This window comes from Hemitrygon akajei, chromosome 21, assembly GCF_048418815.1.
Source record: "Hemitrygon akajei chromosome 21, sHemAka1.3, whole genome shotgun sequence".
Taxonomy (NCBI): Eukaryota; Metazoa; Chordata; class Chondrichthyes; order Myliobatiformes; family Dasyatidae; genus Hemitrygon; species Hemitrygon akajei.
This window is the reverse complement of record NC_133144.1, coordinates 64,991,779-65,009,565: the sequence shown is the minus strand read 5'-3', so window position 1 is coordinate 65,009,565 and position 17,787 is coordinate 64,991,779. Positions and strand designations below refer to the sequence as shown.

General features: G+C 41.6%; 1 protein-coding gene across 4 annotated transcripts in view; it reads left to right on the top strand.

Moving 5' to 3' along the window:
- Positions 1-8,068: 8,068 nt before the first annotated feature.
- Positions 8,069-17,787, top strand: part of nolc1 (nucleolar and coiled-body phosphoprotein 1) — a 41,787-nt gene continuing 32,068 nt past the window's right edge. For all 4 annotated transcript variants that reach the window (XM_073025617.1, XM_073025616.1, XM_073025619.1 and 1 more), the window contains exons 1-2: positions 8,069-8,205; positions 15,424-15,479. In XM_073025617.1, coding sequence (XP_072881718.1) covers positions 8,098-8,205; positions 15,424-15,479 — 164 coding nt within the window. In that variant the 5' untranslated portion in view covers positions 8,069-8,097. The remainder of the gene's footprint in view (positions 8,206-15,423; positions 15,480-17,787) is intronic.

The following is a 17,787-nucleotide window of genomic DNA, read 5'->3' as shown; positions in this document are numbered from 1 at the left end:
GTTAGGATGCTTACGCGGGCGTGAACATTGAACAGCAAACAGGTGGGATCTTGACACAGAGCCTTGACTCAGAGAGATTGAGTTTCATAGGTAAACCTTAAACTGGAGCAAAACTTAGAGCACACGGTCCTAAGTGGCCGGGAAGTGTTAATTACCACACAGGCAAAACCAACGATCTGGCAACTAGTGGTTGTAACGCCGGGGTTCTTATGCTGCAGGTCCTGATGGAAACCAGGTGTGCCATCATCAAAGAGAATTAAAAGCAAATGTGGAATTAACAGTCGGAACCGTGGCACAATCAAAGGAAATTAGGAGAAAGATAGGGAATTAACAATAGGGACCATGACAGCTTACACTGGATGAATTCCTCGGTTGATAAATATTAGGAACTTAGTCACAGTTTTATAGTATTGTAGTACTTCTGGTAGTTTTGTAATTTGTTCAGTGTTTCATTTACATACATAATTTGTTACTCAGTTTGTCTTTTTTATTTTTAAAATTATTTCTATGAGGCTTCAGTTAATTGGGGTAGCTACTTAATTGGGCTGAAATGTACTGGTCCCAATTAACTGGAATCCACAGCACTTATATTTATTGTGTTCATTATTATTGGGTTCTTCATCTGTCATATGGGGGTGTGGCTTATTTGTTAGTCGAAATCCGCTTCCACCAAATCAATCGTTAATTGGTCACTTTAAAAACTGCAACCACCCTTTCCCATTGGTTGGCTTGCTCCAATTTTCCACGTTGCTCCAAACGACTCCAATTTTTGGTTCTAGGCACCTGGGGTTCATAAAGTAGTGTGTACAGGAGGCTTTCTCTCTCTCTCTTTCCTTTGTCTCCAGGACACGCTTCACAGAACCATTGGGAAGGTATGTGCCACACACACTTTTAGCTAAGTATCTATTTGTTAAACATTTAGTTCTGTAGCTTGTGTAAGTTGTGTAATCTTTGGTCAATTTTTTTTCTGCTTGTAAATGAATATGCTTATTCACAGTCAGTGATTTTTGTCTCACTCACCAAATCCGTGAACCTGCTTCCACGTTACATCAATGAAAGCACATAAAATACTGGAGGAACTCAGCAGGCCAGGCAGCATTTCTGGAAAAGAGTAAACAGTCAACATTTTGGGCGGAAACCCTTCATCAGGACTATTGAAGTCTCTCAAACATAACATCATCTTATTGTAATTTTTTTTTGTACTGCATCAGATCTGGAATAACTTTTCATTCTCCTTTACACTTGTGTATTGGAAATGACATAAAACAATCTTGAATAGAATGTGTAAGTTGCCAAATTCAGAGCAGGGTGAGTCTCCGAGCAAGTAATTTGGTAATTTCCTTCACTTCCAGAGAGAAAAGAAGGCCTTTTTACAGATGAATGAACATTTATTACAGTTTGTTTACATAGTAACATGATATCATTGAATCAGATAGGTAACAATGGGCATGTTCAGTCATATAATCCCCATTTGTACCAACTACATCTTTACTGATGACAGGAAAAAATTGTTTTTATCTGTGTAGGGGAGCAGATGCTCCAATTAAAGTTACAATATGTCATAAGTGTCACATTTTACTAATCAAATGTCTCAAAAATTCTTACATGTTCCAAGTTCCAAATGCATAGATTCTTTTTTTTCCCTTGTATTGGAAACATCCAGCACAGAAAAAAGTTTAATAGCACTGGCATATCTCATGAAATTTGCTGTTTTGTGGCAGCAATACAGTAATAAAAACTATAGATTATAATAAGTATATATAAAAATAAATTACCGGTAAATAAATAGTGCAAAAGAGAGGGAAAATAGTGAGGTAGTGTTCATGGGTTCATTGTCCGTTCAGAAATCTGATGGCAGAGGGGAAGAAGCTGTTCCTTAAATGCTGAGTGTGTGTCTTCAGGCTCTTGTACTTCTCTAATGGAAGCAATGAGAAGAGGACATGAGCTGGGTGATGGGGGTCCTCGATGATGGATGCTGCCTTTTTGAGGTATCGCCTTTTGAAGATGTCCTGGATGCTGGGAAGACTAGTGGTCATGATGGAGCTGACAGAGCTCACAACTTTCCGCAGCTTTTTCTGATCCTGTACAGTGGCTCCTCATGCCAGATGGTGATGCAATCAGTCAGAATGCTCTCCACGATAAATCGATAGAAATTTGCGAGTGTCTTTGATAACGCACCAATTCTCCTCAAACTCTTAATGAATTATAGCCTTCTTTGTAATTGCATCAATATGCTTGGAGCAGGACAGATCCTCAGAACTACAAAGAATTTGAAGGTATCGACAATCATCTTGAATGTTACAATGAAAATGAAGGTTTGGAGGAAGCAATCATCAAAATTAAACACAAAGTACACTGCAGATGCTGTGGTCAGGACAAAGGGTCTCGACCCGAAACGTTGACTGCTTCTTTCAACGGATGCTCCTCGACCTGCTGAGTTCATCCAGCTTTTTTGTACGTCTTGAATCATCAAAATTGTTGTTTGAAGGTACAGTAGTCCATTATCTGCACTATATGTCTGCACTGATTTTGTTCATTTACAGACAATCAAAAGAACATGGCAGTGTAAATAAATGCCTGCAAGAAAATGAACTTCAGGGTTGTTTCTGGTGAAGTATGCTTATTTTGATAATAAATTTACTTCGTGCTACCTCAATGTACTGATAACTGAAGCTTTCAAGAGGATAAGATCATGAGACATAGGAGTAGAAGTAAGCCATTTGGCCCATTGAGTCTGCACCACCACTCCATCATGGCTGATATATTATCCCTCTCAACCCCATTCTCATTCCCTTTAACGCTCTTACTAATCAATAATCTGTCACCCTCCTAATATGCCTAATTTTCAACCTCTCACTACTACAGGAGGAAGTTCCCACTTGCTTCAAAATGGCAACAATTATACCAGTGCCCAAGAAGAATAATGTGAGCTGCCTTAATGACTATCGCCCGGTCTCACTCATATCTATAGTGATGAAATGCTTTGAGAGGTTGGTCATGACTAGACTGAACTCCTGCCTCAGCAGAGACATGGACCCACTGCAATTTACCTATCGCCACAATAGGTCAATGGCAGATGCAATCTCAATGGCTCTTCACATGGCTTTAGGCCACCTGGATAACACAAACACCTACATCAGGATGCTGTTCATTGACTATAGCTGAGCATTTAATACCATCATTCCCACAATTCCGATTGAGAAGTTGTATCTCCCTCTGCAAATGGATCCTCAATTTCCTAACCGGAAGACCACAATCTGTGCAGATTGGAGATAACATATCCTCCTCATTGACGATCAACACTGGTGCACCTCAGGGGTGTGTGCTTAGCCCACTGCTTTACTCTCTATACCCATAACTGTATGGCTAGGCATAGCTCAAATACCATCTATAAATTTGCTGATGATACAACCATTGTTGGTAGAGTCTCAGGTGGTGACGAGAGGGCGTACAGGAGTAAAATATGCCAACTAGTGGAGCAGCAACATCCTGGCACTCAATGCCAGTAAAACAAAAGAGCTGATTGTGGACTTCCGGAAGGGTAAGACGAAGGAACACATACCAATCCTCCTAGTGGGTTCAGAAGTGGAGAGAGTGAGCAGTTTCAAGTTCCTGGGTGTCAAGATCTCTGAGGATCTAACCTGGTCCCAACATATCAATGCAGTTATAAAGCAGGCAAGACAGCAGCTATACTTCATTAGGAGTTTGAAGAGATTAAGTATGTCAACAAATACACTCAAAAACTTCCACAGAAGTACCGTGGACAGCATTCTGACAGGCTGCATAACTGTCTGGTATGGGGGGTGGGGGGGGGGGGGGGTGGTGATCCTGCACAGGAACAAAAGAAACTGCAGAGGATTGTAAATTTAGTCGGCTCTGTCTTAAGTACTAGCCTACAAAGTACCCAGGACATCTTCATGGAGCTGTGTCTTAAAAAGGCAGCATCCATTATTAAGGACCTCCAACACCCAGGGCATGCCCTTTTCTCACTGTTACCACCAGGTGGGAGGTACAGAAGCCTGAAGGCACACACTCAGCGATTCAGGAACAGCTTCTTCCCCTCTGCCATCTGATTCCTAAATGGGCATTGAACCCTTGGACACTAACTCACTTTTTTAAGATATAGAATTTCTGTTTTTTGCACAATTTTTAATCCATTCAATATATGCATACTGTAATTGATTTAGTTACTTATTTATCATTATTATTTTATTTTGTATTTCTTTTCTTCTATATTATGCATTGCATTGTACTGCTGCTGCTAAGTTAAAAAATTTCATGTTGCATGCCAGTGATAATAAACCTGATTCTGATTCTGATTCTAATGACTTGGTCTCCACAGCCATCTGTGGCAATGAATTGCACAGATTCACCACATTCTGGCTAAAGAAATTCCTCTGCATCTCACCACGTGAGACAGTAATAAACCAATTACCAAATATTAACTTGCTACTATTCCTGTATTAGCCATTTAATGTTCACAGTTCAGCACAACATTGTGGGCCAAAGGGCCTGCCCCTGTGCTGTATGTTCTCTTATGCTCTATGTTAAGTAAGCCACCTGCTAAGATGGTCTGCTCCCCAACAGACTGTAATTTTACTTTCCCTTTTTGTTCTGCTCATTGTTCTGTCCTGCCCTCTTTTGTGCTAGTGAATAAAAACCTGATTTCTGGTTGAGAAATGTGGCAATCCAAGAGTTATCATTAGCTGAATGCTGCCTTAATCCTGCTCACTGCATATTTTAAACTGCACCTTCAAGCTCCTGGGGAGCACCACTCACTTTTGCAACTACTGACAAACCGAAGAGAATGACAGACAAGTTGTAGTGCAAATGAATTTGCTGGTATGGTTCCTGGGATAAAGAATTACGTAAATGGAAAAAGTTGGCAAACTAAGTTCAAGGTAAAATTGTAATCAAAGTGTGTATGTATACGTTACCATATACCACCCTGAGATTCATTTCCTCACAGGCATTTATAGGAAAAAAATGAAGAAATACAAGAAAATTTATGAAAAACTCTATACAAACAAAGATTGCACAGTCGCATAGTGGTTAATGCTCAGTAGCACCAGTGACCGGGGCTCAGTTCCCACTCCTGTCTGTAAGTGGTTTGTACATTCTCCCTCTTGACTACATGAGTTTTCTCCGGGTGCTCCAGTTTCCTCTCACCTTTCAAAGATAGACTGGTTAGTAAGTTCACATGGGTATAATTGGGTGGTGTGGCTCGTTGGGTTGGAAGGGCCTGTTGCCGTGCTGTATCTCTAAAATAGATTCTGCAGATGCTGGAAATCCAGAGCAATACACATATAATGCTGGAGGAATTTAGCAAGACAGGCAGCGTCTATGGAGGGTAATAAACAGTCAATGATTCGGGCTGAGATCCTTCATCAGGTATGGAAAGGAAGGCAGAAACCAGAATAAGAAATATGTGTAGGGGAAGGTGAATAATTTGGGAGGTGATAGGTGACAGCAAATGAGAGGGAGCCTCTCAAAGTCCAACCCTACATCCCTGTTGTGAGAGGTGGAAATGTGTATGGCTGGCCAACAGGGCTCTGGTGAAGGCTGATCCCTCTATGGTGGATTCAATGAATTCCAGAAACATTGATAAAATACAACCATACTATCAACTTTGGACAATGGAGACAGGAGGTCATCAAAGGCCTGGAAGCTAAAGGCCCAAGAAGGAGAAGTGAGGAGGAAGTGGGTGGGTGGGATGGAGGTGACAAAGTAAGAGGCTGGGAGGTGATAGGTGGAAAAGATAAGGGCTGAGGAAAAAGGAATCTGAAAGGAAAGGGCAGTGGACCATGGGAGAAGGGGAAGGAGTAGGGGCACCGGAGGGAGGTGATGGGCAGGTGAGGAAAAGCAAAGGGATGAAAGTTAAACTAGAATGGGGAATGGAATAGACATAAGGGGGACCAATATGCAAAAGATAACTCACAAAACTAGGGTTATCCAGTGAGTACTGAGATCTCTTTGAGTGGCAGGGTGTAGATATGTCTCTACCTAAGAAGATGTAAGGTGCTTCTTCTGTCTGTTAGCTTCCAGGTCACCCTTGGGCAAAACATAGCACCTGCTTAGTTCCCGATTAGGGTTATGTGAAGCCATGGGAGCAACTCCTTGTTCTGCGACCACTGACGCCAGGCAAACAATCTCGGAAGGGTATTGATAATGGCTGGGGTCACCCATCTTGTAAAGACACTGCCCAGAAGGCAATGGTAAACCTCTTCTGTAGAAAAATTTGCCCAGAACAATCATGATTGCCTACATCGTACAACACAGCACATAATGATGATAACGACTGTGATCTCGAGACACCCACTGATAAGGTCATGGAAGTATAATCAACGACAATTTATAAAATGGAATTAGATAAATCTGTGAGAAAGAAAATGATTACACCGGGGTATGTGAAAATTGCAGGGAATTAATCTACTCAGATAGCTTTTCAAAAGAACCAGACATGCACAAGGAGCCAAATGGCCTCCATGTATCCTATATCACTATATTTCTTTTGATGCACAGAAATGGTTCATCTGGTCCAGTGTGTTTATACACCATAGGATGTGAGAACATCGGGGAAGAAATCCATCCATGGTTGTCAATCCTGAAACTGTGCAAGGGTTCAAGAGACCAGGGACACAAGTGATTGTGCAGATGCTGGTATCTGGAACAAGCCACAAAGTGCAGGAGGATCTCAGTGGGTCAGGCAGCATCTGTAGAGGGAAAACAACAGTTGTTGTTTTGGATTGAGATTCTGCATCTAGATGCAGAAATTAAGGTCTGCATACTTCGACAATTTGGTATCACTGATCTCAGTCATTGTCAGCCACATTGTTACCCTTTTGGAGTCATAGAACAGAAGTCACAAAATCTAAAAGAATAAGAGATTTCCTTTTAAAAAAGTAGAGAAATTATTTTATGGCAATCTTATGCCAACTTAATGAGCACAATTACTGGTGCTTTATATCCTTCACTATATTGTACACCCCTGTTGCTGTGTCATAGTCATAGAACATTACAATACAGAAACAGGCCCTTTGGCTAATCTAATCGATGCTAAACTGTTAATCTGCCTAATCCCATCGACCTGCACCCAGACCAAAGCCCTCCCATCTATGTACCTATTCAAATTTCTCTTAAATAGTGAAATCAAAGCTGATTCCACATTCTCACCACCCTCCGAGCGGAAGTTCAGTAAAATTTATTATCAGAGTACATACACATCACCACATACAACCCTGAGGTTCTTTTTTCTACAGGCATATTTAGCAATTCTATAGAACAGAAAAACTGTGAACAGGATCAATGGACAACAAACTGTGCAAATGCAGATATAAATAGCAATAAATAACATGAAATAACAAGATAAAAGAGTCCTTAAGTGAGTGTACTCGTCCCCTTTTGGCTGAGGAATAGTAATTGTTCCTAGTGAACCTAGTGGTGCAAGTTCTGAGGCTCTTGTACCTTCTACCTGATGGCAGCTGTGAGAAGAGCATGGACTGGGTGGTGAGGAACTTTGGTAATAATGTTGTTTTTCTACAGCAATGTTTCATGTAGAAGTGCCCAATGATTGGCAGGGTTTTACCTGAGATGCATTGGGCTGAATCCACATGAAGGAAAAAGATCCCTTATGTTGCCCTCAAAACATTTGACCTTTTACCCTTAACCCATGACTTCTAGCTCTAGTCTCACCCAAACCCAGTGGGGAAAAAAGCCTGCTTGCATTTACCCTATCTATGCCCCTCATAATTTTGTATACCTCTCCCCTCATTCTCCTATGCTCTAGGAAATGAAGTCCTAACCTATTCAACCTGTAGTTCAGATCTTCAAGTCCTGACAATATCCTTGTAAATTTTCTCTGCAATTACGATTAAACTGGTGATCGTGGTCCATGAGACCAAATTTCAGCATTTACCTATCCAGTACATTACAAACTGGGCAGAATCCAAATGCGCACGCGCAGTTGTGAGCTCGGGCAGGGTGCTGCACTCTGCGCATGCTCGACGGCGCCCGGCGGATGTTTGAACCACGTGGTAACATGACTCCCGTGAGGCGGTGCGCGCGCGTCTGCGCAGTCGGGTGGTGGAGGAAGGAACGATGGAGCCGCGAGCAGTGCCGAGTGACCTGTACCCACAAGTCTATAGCTTCTTGCGGGAGAACAAGTTCGACAAGGCAGCTAAAGCCTTCCTGAAGCAGTCCAACGTGGTAAGCTCTCTTCCTAGCCGAATCCAGGCTTTCCTGCTGTCCGCCGGTGCTAAAGTCGCGCCGCACGTGAGGCCGGAGAGCTCCATTCCCTGCGCGCGCGTCCTCGGGGCCTAGGCCGACCACGTGCGCGCGCTGTGTGTGTGTGTCGGGGGGCGGGGTGGAGGGAGGGGTTGGTGGTCGTCAATGTGCACGCGCGCCAGAGGTAATTAAAGGTCACGTGCGCGCGCCCCAGAGCATTGGCATTCCACGTGTAGGTGCCCCTCCCCCATTACTTGTGTGCGCATGTCCTCGAAGGAGTGTTTAAAGCACCCTCTCTCTCCCCCCCCCAAAAAAAAAATGTTGGTCCTTCTAAAGTTGTGGTTCCGTTGGGTGACTTCAACAGGGATAAATGTTGATCAGACTTAATGGGGTGGTTTTGTGGACACAGCCATTTGGGTGCAAATGAAATCAGGAATGGGCTAGCCGGGAAGCTGGGCATAGTTTAGCCTCCCAAGCCATCACTTCCGAGATTGGAGGGAGTAAGAGCAACTCGGTGGTGGTTAGTTGGTGAATTATTTGCATTACATCTCAGCTGGCTTGGAGGGATGTCTGATCTCCATCAGTTAACTTCAAATGGTTTTATTTGGATCTATTCAATCACAAGGCTCTAAATCATTGGGATCAACTCGTGGGTTGTGTGAATATCTTGACAATTTTAGTGGTGTGTTCTTTGGTGCCATCTTTGTAGGACCACATATTCCTTCTCAGGTGCATATGTCACATTTAAAAGTTCAAAGTAAATTTCTTATCAAAGTGTGTGTACGTACAGGTATACTCACACTCACACACTCTCTTCTAAGATTCATGCCTACTGGATAATAGAATAATAACCATAATAAAATCAATGAAAGAACTTGGGCATTCAGCCAGTGTGCAAAAGACAAACTGCAAATACAGAGAGAAAGAAATAACCATAAGTTTCGAGAGCATGAGATGAAAAGCACTTGAAAGTGAGTCTGTAAGTTGTGGGAACAGTTCAATGATGAATGGGACAAGTGAAGTTATTCCTTTTAGTTCAGTTGCCTTACAGTTGATGGGTAGTAACTGATCCTGAACCTGGTAGTATGAGTCTTGAGGCTCCTATATCATCTTCCTGTTAGCAGCAGTGAGAAGAGAGCATGATCTGGGTGGTGGGGGTCCCTGATGACAGACGCTGGTTTCCTGCAACAACATTTCATGTACCTGTGCTGAAGGGTGGGGGAGCTCTACCTGTGATGGACTGGATTGTATTCACTATTTTTTGTAGAATTCTTCATTCAAGAGCATTGGTGTTTCCATACCAGGCTGTAATACTGACCAAGTTGCATGACATCTTGGACAATGACTCCCATCCACTCCATAATGTATTGGTTAGGCACAGGAGTACGTTCAGCCAGAGACTCATTCCACTGATGTAACACTGAGCGTCATAGGAAGTCATTCCTACCTGTGGCCACCAAACTTTACAACTCCTCCCTCGGAGTGTCAGACACCCTGTGCCAATAGGCTGGTCCTGGACTTATTTCCACTTGGCATGATTAACTAATTTAATTATTTATGGTTTTATAGTGCTATATTTCTTCACTATTCTTGGTTGGTGCAGCTGTAATGAAACCCAATTTCCCTCGGGATCAATAAAGTATGTCTGTCTGTCTGTATACTCTCCACCAACATCTATATAAGTTTGTCAAAGTTTTGGATGTCATGGCAAATCTTCACAGACTCTGAAGGAAGTAGAGGCACTGTCCTGCTTTCATTGTAATTACACTTGCATGCTAGGCTCAGGACAGGTCCTTTGAAATAATAACACTGAGGAATTTATAATTGTTGGCTTTTAAAAGACCCAGTTGATTATCCTGATGTGTTACTTAATACTAATTCTTAACCACTGCTTAAAACAGTGTACATTAAAACTTTGTTTATTTGACAGATGTTGGTTTAAAAAAAATGCTAGTATACCCAATGTCAGCCCAGTTATACCCATAACTGTAGCACTGCTGACTTGGTAATCACATCCTTCCTGTGATATCATAGTCAAAACTGCACATCTGCATCCAAGCTAATAATTTATGTAGTTCATTTATTATCAAAGTATATAACTCTGAATTTCTTCAGTTCTCTGGGTAACCATGAAATGAAGAAAAAGAAAGGCAGCATGATGATCAACCCCCCAAGTCCCACCTGCCTGCAAAAATAAGAACAAAAATGGAACAGGCACATCAACTCCCAAATTCCTCTTCCTGCCAAAAAACAAACAAAACAGATCAGGTACATCAACCGGCAAATCCCCCTCCCTGCCCAAGAAAAATCGAGAAGTTCGTTTGATAAAACACAGAATTTAAAAACTGTAAGACTGAAAAATAGAGTATATACCGGTAATCCAAAGTCCACATTCAAAATGCAGAAAAAACCTGTGCAACACTCTCTGAGTGCAGTAGCAGACCCTCCCGTCTCCGGTACTAATCAATAGATAGGCAGTTAGTGCTCGCTTCGATGCTTTAACCTTCCTCGTTACTTAATAGTTGTACGATAAACTCCCTATTCTGGTATTCTCTGTCCTCTGCCACTGAAGGATAGATAGATAGATAGATACTTTATTCATCCCCATGGGGAAATTCAACTTTTTTTCCAATGTCCCATACACTTGTTGTAGCAAAACTAATTACATACAATACTTAACTCAGTAAAAAATATGATATGCATCTAAATCACTATCTCAAAAAGCATTAGTAATAGCTTTTAAAAAGTTCTTAAGTCCTGGCAGTTGAATTGTAAAGCCTAATGGCATTGGGGAGTATTGACCTCTTCATCCTGTCTGAGGAGCATTGCATCGACAGTAACCTGTCGCTGAAACTGCTTCTCTGTCTCTGGATGGTGCTATGTAGAGGATGTTCAGAGTTTTCCATAATTGACCGTAGCCTACTCAGCGCCCTTCGCTTAGCTACCGATGTTAAACTCTCCAGTACTTTGCCCACGACAGAGCCCGCCTTCCTTACCAGCTTATTAAGACGTGAGGCGTCCCTATTCTTAATGCTTCCTCCCCAACACGCCACCACAAAGAAGAGGGCGCTCTCCACAACTGACCTATAGAACATCTTCAGCATCTCACTACAGACATTGAATGACGCCAACCTTCTTAGGAAGTACAGTCGACTCTGTGCCTTCCTGCACAAGGCATCTGTGTTGGCAGTCCAGTCGAGCTTCTCGTCTAACTGTACTCCCAGATACTTGTAGGTCTTAACCTGCTCCACACATTCTCCATTAATGATCACTGGCTCCATATGAGGCCTAGATCTCCTAAAGTCCACCACCATCTCCTTGGTCTTGGTGATATTGAGACGCAGGTAGTTTGAGTTGCACCATATCACAAAGTCCTGTATCAGTTTCCTATACTCCTCCTCCTGTCCATTCCTGACACACCCCACTATGGCCGTGTCATCAGCGAACTTCTGCACATGGCAGGACTCCGAGTTATATTGGAAGTCTGATGTGTACAGGGTGAACAGGACCGGAGAGAGTACGGTTCCCTGCGGCGCTCCTGTGCTGCTGACCACCGTGTCAGACCTACAGTCTCCCAACCGCACATACTGAGGTCTATCTGTCAAGTAGTCCACTATCCAATCCACCATGTGAGAGTCTACTCCCATCTCCGTTAGTTTGTTCCTTAAGATCTTGGGCTGGATGGTGTTAAAGGCACTAGAGAAGTCAAGGAATGTAATCCTCACAGCACAACTGACCCCATCTAGGTGAGAGAGTGATTTGTGCAGCAAGTACGTGATAGCATCCTCCACTCCCACCTTCTCCTTATATGCAAACTGAAGAGGATCCTGGGCGTGCCTGGTTTGTGGCCTCAGATTCTGTATCTTGTATGCTAGTTTAAACATGTTTGTGCTGTTGCCTCAGGGATGCTTGGTAATGTGTAACCACAGACCTTATGTTCCTCAGAATTCCTTACTATTCATTGTATATCTGCTGCTGGTGTTAGTCATTCCAAAATGTGCTATGACAGTATTTTTGGAATTTATTTATATGTACTCTATTGTCACCAAACAATTGATACTAGAGTGTACAATCATCACAGCGATATTTGAATCTGCGCTTCACGCTCCCTGGAGTACAAATCGAAGTAAATATAATAAAAATTTAAATTATAAGTCATAATTAGAAAATAGAAAAGGGGAAGTAAGGTAGTGCAGGTCAGGTCCAGTTATTTGGAAGGTACAGCCCAGATCCGGGTTAGGATCCATTCAGCAGTCTTATCACAGTTGGAAAGAAGCTGTTCCCGGATCTGGCCGTACGAATCTTCAAGCTCCTGAACCTTCTCCTGGAAGGAAGAGGGACAAAAAGTGTGTTGTCTGGGTGGGTCGTGTCCTTGATTATCCTGGCAGCACTGCTCCGACAGCGTGCGGTGTAAAGTGAGTCCAAGGATGGAAGATTGGTTTGTGTGATGTGCTGGACTATGTTCACGATCTTCTGCAGCTTCTTCCGGTTTTGGACAGGACAACTTCCATACCAGGTTGTGATGCACCCTAGAAGAATTCTTTCTACGGTGCATCTATAAAAATTAGTGAGGGTTTTAGGGGACAGGCCATATTTCTTCAGCTTTCTCAGGAAGTAAAGGCACATACAGCATGCGCACGCACACAGTGTGTACAACAGTAGATTTTCATCAGTTATTTCAAGAATTTGGTTCACCAACTTTCCACAATGTACCATCTTTACATTTTTTACTATTCCCATATCCGTTGGCTGCACCAAGAATGTTGTATTGGCAGGTAGAAAATTCAGCTAGGTGTTTCTCAAGCATTCTGTATTATGGTGTGCTGCACAATTGTAAACAAGCAGAAGAACATTGGAAAGGGTACATAAGAGATTTACCAGGATGCTGCCTGGTTTAGAGAGAATGGATTATGATCAGAGATTAAGGGAGCTGGGGCTTTACTCTTTGGAGAGAAGGAGGATGAGAGAAGACATGATAGAGGTGTACAAGATATTAAGAGGAATAGATAGAGTGGATAGCCAGCACCTCTTCCCAGGGCACCACTGCTCAGTACAAGAGGACATGGCTTTAAGGTAAGGGAGGGGAAGTTCAAGGGGGATATTAGAGGAAGGTTTTTTACTCGGGGTGGTTGGTGCGTGGAATATGCTGCCTGAGTCAGTGGTGGAGGCAGATACGCTAGTGAAGTTTAAGAGACTACTAGACAGGTATATGGAGGAATTTGGGGGGGGTGGGTTGGGAGGCAGGGTTTGAGGGTCGGCCCAACATTGTGGGCTGAAGGGCCTGTAATGTGCTGTATTATTCTATGTTCTATATTAACATAGCTTGATTTCCACTGTAGGTCCCTATCCCAACTCATTAGCCATTTCTTTAAAAATTTGAAAGTCGTCCTTGTCTTTTTATTAGCACAGTACTCAATTGGTAAACTATCTATTCTAAGCCTCTGAAAGCATTGTGGTTTAATTTTTTCCCCAATCATCAACAATTTATTTTTATCAGTTCCTGATATATTTGCACAACACAGTTGTGATCCATTGCTTTCTTTGAACCTGATAGTGTTGCGTGTTTGTAGCAAAGGGATCCATTTGGCATGATAAATAAAAGGACTTTTATCAGCTTTGTAGATATCTGTGTAAAAAAATAAATAAATTTTGAAGCAAGTCAAGTTTTGTTGATTTCCATGTTTCTGCACTTACAGCATCAGTATTACCTTTCTCACCATGTGCTTTCTTGAATTTAATGTGGTGCCTCCATTTCATTGAGACAATCAACCATCTGTTGCTTTAAAATCTTCATGACGCAGCCACTTAGGGAACTCCTCTGACTTATTATTTTAACATTGGTCCACTGACATGCCCACCTCATCTGGTTACAATGAAAAAGCATTAAGGGCCTCTTCGACATCTGGATCCTTCACGCTTCTGTTTTTGCAATGCTCCCTGTTGTTCCTTGAGTAATGCCCTTTCTTAATTTATCTTGCTGATGTGTCAAATGTGCAATTGTAAATTTTGGTACTCAGTCATCTCTGCTGGCTGATGATGATTGGTGTTAGGTAGTTGGCTTTTAATTTGGTCCAGTAGGGTAGTTTTTTGGCTAATGTCAAATATTTTTTGTGGCATCTTGGGAAGGGTTTCTTAATTTTTTTTAAAAGTCAAAATTAGAAAAATGTATCAAAAATTACTCCTCACTGCTTTCTGAATCAGCATCCATGGGCCGAAATGTATATGTTACATATATATGCATATACAAACCCTGCAGTATCTCACTTTTCAATTGCATGGGCAATCCTTGGCTGATGTCTTTTGCTTATCGCTATGCTAAAGTTGGATCCCAGTTTGCCAAATTGCCCAAGATTCTCGAGTTCTCTTTTGGATTAATCTCCCATGTGGATATTTATCAGATATCTTATTGAAGTACTACATCAACCATTTCCCTCATTGATACTGCTCCAAAACATACAGTCAAATTGGACAAAATCTGCAAACTATCCGTGGGCTCCATGGTGTAGCATTTAGTGCAACAATATTACAGCTAGGAACGTTGGAATACAGTTCTGGTGCTGTCTGTAAGGAGTTTGTACATTCTCCCCATGATCACACAAGTTTCCTATTGGGTGCTCTGGTTTCCTTCCCCAGTCCAAAGACTTACTGGTTAGTAGGTTAATTGGTCATTGTAAATTGTCCTATAATTAGGCTAGGTATATGTAGATAGGTTGCTGGGAGGCATGACTTATTGGGCCTGTTCTCCAAATAAATAGAAATTAATGTATTTCCTGCCTTTGCAAATACTGATTAATCCAGTTGTCTTTCACAATTTTTCCCAGTAATTTTCCCTGCCACTGATGGTAGACATCGGTGACCAGGCTTATCCCTTCTATACTTCTTGAATAAAGGTACCATACCTGTTGTCTTCAAGTCTCTGCCAGCCACCATTTCTCTCAGATTCCTTCAAATCAACGATTGTTTCAATTTAACAAAAGCTACCTTATTAAATTAACATAGGTTTTTAGGAATATAAAGATGTATGGAAACTTACAAAAAATGAAGTAAATTGGAATTGCCCAATTTAATAATGAAAGCTATTTATTTAGATTCCTAGAACATTACAGCACACTACAGGTTTTCAACCCTTGAAGTTGTGCCAACCTTTTAACCTACTCTAAGATCAATCTAACATTTCCCTCCTTTTTTTTTGTCTTTTAGAAAATTCCGGATATAAAGTCACCTTCTCTTGTGGACATTTTTGACTTTTGGGTGAAGTAAGTTCTAAATTATGGTTTTCATTTCATCTTTGATTTGTATCTTATTCTGGGACTACAACAGAGAAACAAGCACTTGGGCCCACTGTCCACGCTGACCAACGAACTCTCATTTAGACTAACCTAAATAGCTAATCTTATTTTATTATCCCCTCAGTCCAATTAACGCACAGCTTCTTTTATTAAGATTACTTGGAGACGATTCAAAGAAAGTTCACAAAAATGATTCCAAAAGACCATAAGATAAAGAGGTTGAATTTAGGCCATTTGGCCCATTGGATTTTGCTCAGTCATCTCATCATGGCTGGTCCAATTTTCCTCTCAGCCCCAACCTCCTACCTTTTCCCTGTATCCCTTCATGCCCTGACCAATCAAGAATATATCAATCTCTGCCTTAAATATACTTAAAGACTTGGCCTTCAAAGGAAACAGCTTCTCTACATCAACTCTATCAAGGCCTATCACCATTCAATAGATTACAATGAGGTCACCTTTCATTCTTTTTAATTCTAGTTGATATAGGCCCAGAGCCATCAAACACTCTATATGACAAACCTTTCAATCCTGGAATCATTTTTGTGAACCTCCTTTGAACCCTCTCCAATTTCAGCACATTATTTCTAGGATAAGAGGCTCAAACCTACTCACAATACTCCCAAGTGAGGACTCACCAGTGTTTTGTAAATTTTCAACATTACATCCTTGCTTTTATATTCTAGTCCTCTTGAAATGAATGCTAACATTACATTTGCCATCCTCAGCACAGACGTAACCTGCAAATTAACCTTTAGGGAATCCTGTAGAATGACTCCAAAGTCCCTGTGCAACTCAGTTTTTTTGCATTTTCTCTCCATTTAGAAAATTGTCAACCCTTTCATTTTTTTGACCAAAGTGCATGACGAGACAGTTCCCAACACTGTATTCCATCTGCCATTTCCTTGCCCATTCTCCCAATCTGTCTTAAGTCCTCCTGTAGCCTCTCTACTTCCTCAAGACTACCTACCCCTCCACCTATCTTCATATCGTCTGCAGGCTTTGCAACAAAGCCATCGATTCAATTATCCAAATCATTGACATAATGTAAAAAGAATCAGTTCTGGCACAGGCCTCTGTGGAACACCACTAGTCAATGGCAGACAGCCAGAAAAGGCTCCCTTCATTCCCACTTTTTGCTTCCTGCCAATGAGCCACTGCTTTATTCATACTAGAATCTTCCATGTAATACCATGGACTTGTAGTTTGTTAAGTAGCCTCACGTGTGACACCTTGTCAAAGGCCTTCTGAAAATCCAAGTACACAATATCAACAGATTCTCCAGATTTAACAGGCAATATTTTCCCTTGAGGAAACCATGCTGACTATGGCTTAGTTTACAGTGTGCCTCCAAGTACCCTGAGACCTCATTGACTTCCTTCAACATCTTCCTAACTACTGAGGTAAGACTGTCTGGCTCTCCCCCTCCTTGAAGAGTGGAGTGATATTTCCAATTTTCCAGTCTTCCAGAATCTAGTGATTCTTGAAAGATCATTACTAATGTCTCCACAATCTCTTCAGCCACCTCTTTCAAAATTTTGGGGTGAACACCATCTCGTCCAGGTGACTTATCTACCTTCAGACCTTTCAGTTTCCCAAGAATCTTCTGTCTAGTTATGGTATCGTCACATACTTCATGCTCCCTGACATCCGGAACTTCCACCATACTTCCACAAGCAAAATACTTATCCAGTTCATCCCCCAATTTTGTTTACTCCTATTACTACCTCTCCAGCATTATTTTTGTGTTCAATATCCACTCTCGCCTATCTTTTGCACTTTATATATCCTCTTTAATATTATTGGCTAGCTTACTTTCGAATTCCATCTTCACCTTAATAATGTTTTTAGTTGCCTTCTGTTGATTTTTTTTAAAAAGCTTTGCAATCCTCTAACTTCCCACTAAATTTTGCTGTACTATATGCCCTCTCTTTGGGTTTTATGTTGGCTTTGACAACTCTTGTTAGCCATGGTTGTGTCACCTAAAAGTATCCTTTTAGAATACTTCGTCCTCTTCGGTTTCTGTATATCCTGTGCCTTCCAAATTGCTTCCAGAAATTCCAGGCATTGCTACTTTGCCATCATCCCTGCCAGTGTTCTTTTATCAATTCTGGCCAGCTCCTTTCTCATGCCTCTAATTCCTTTTACTCCACTGCAATACTGATACATCTGACTTTAGCTTCTCTGTCTTAAATTTCAAGGTGAATTCAATCATATTATGATCACTTCTGCAGAGGGTTTCTTTTACGTTAAGCTTGCTAATCGATTCTGGTTC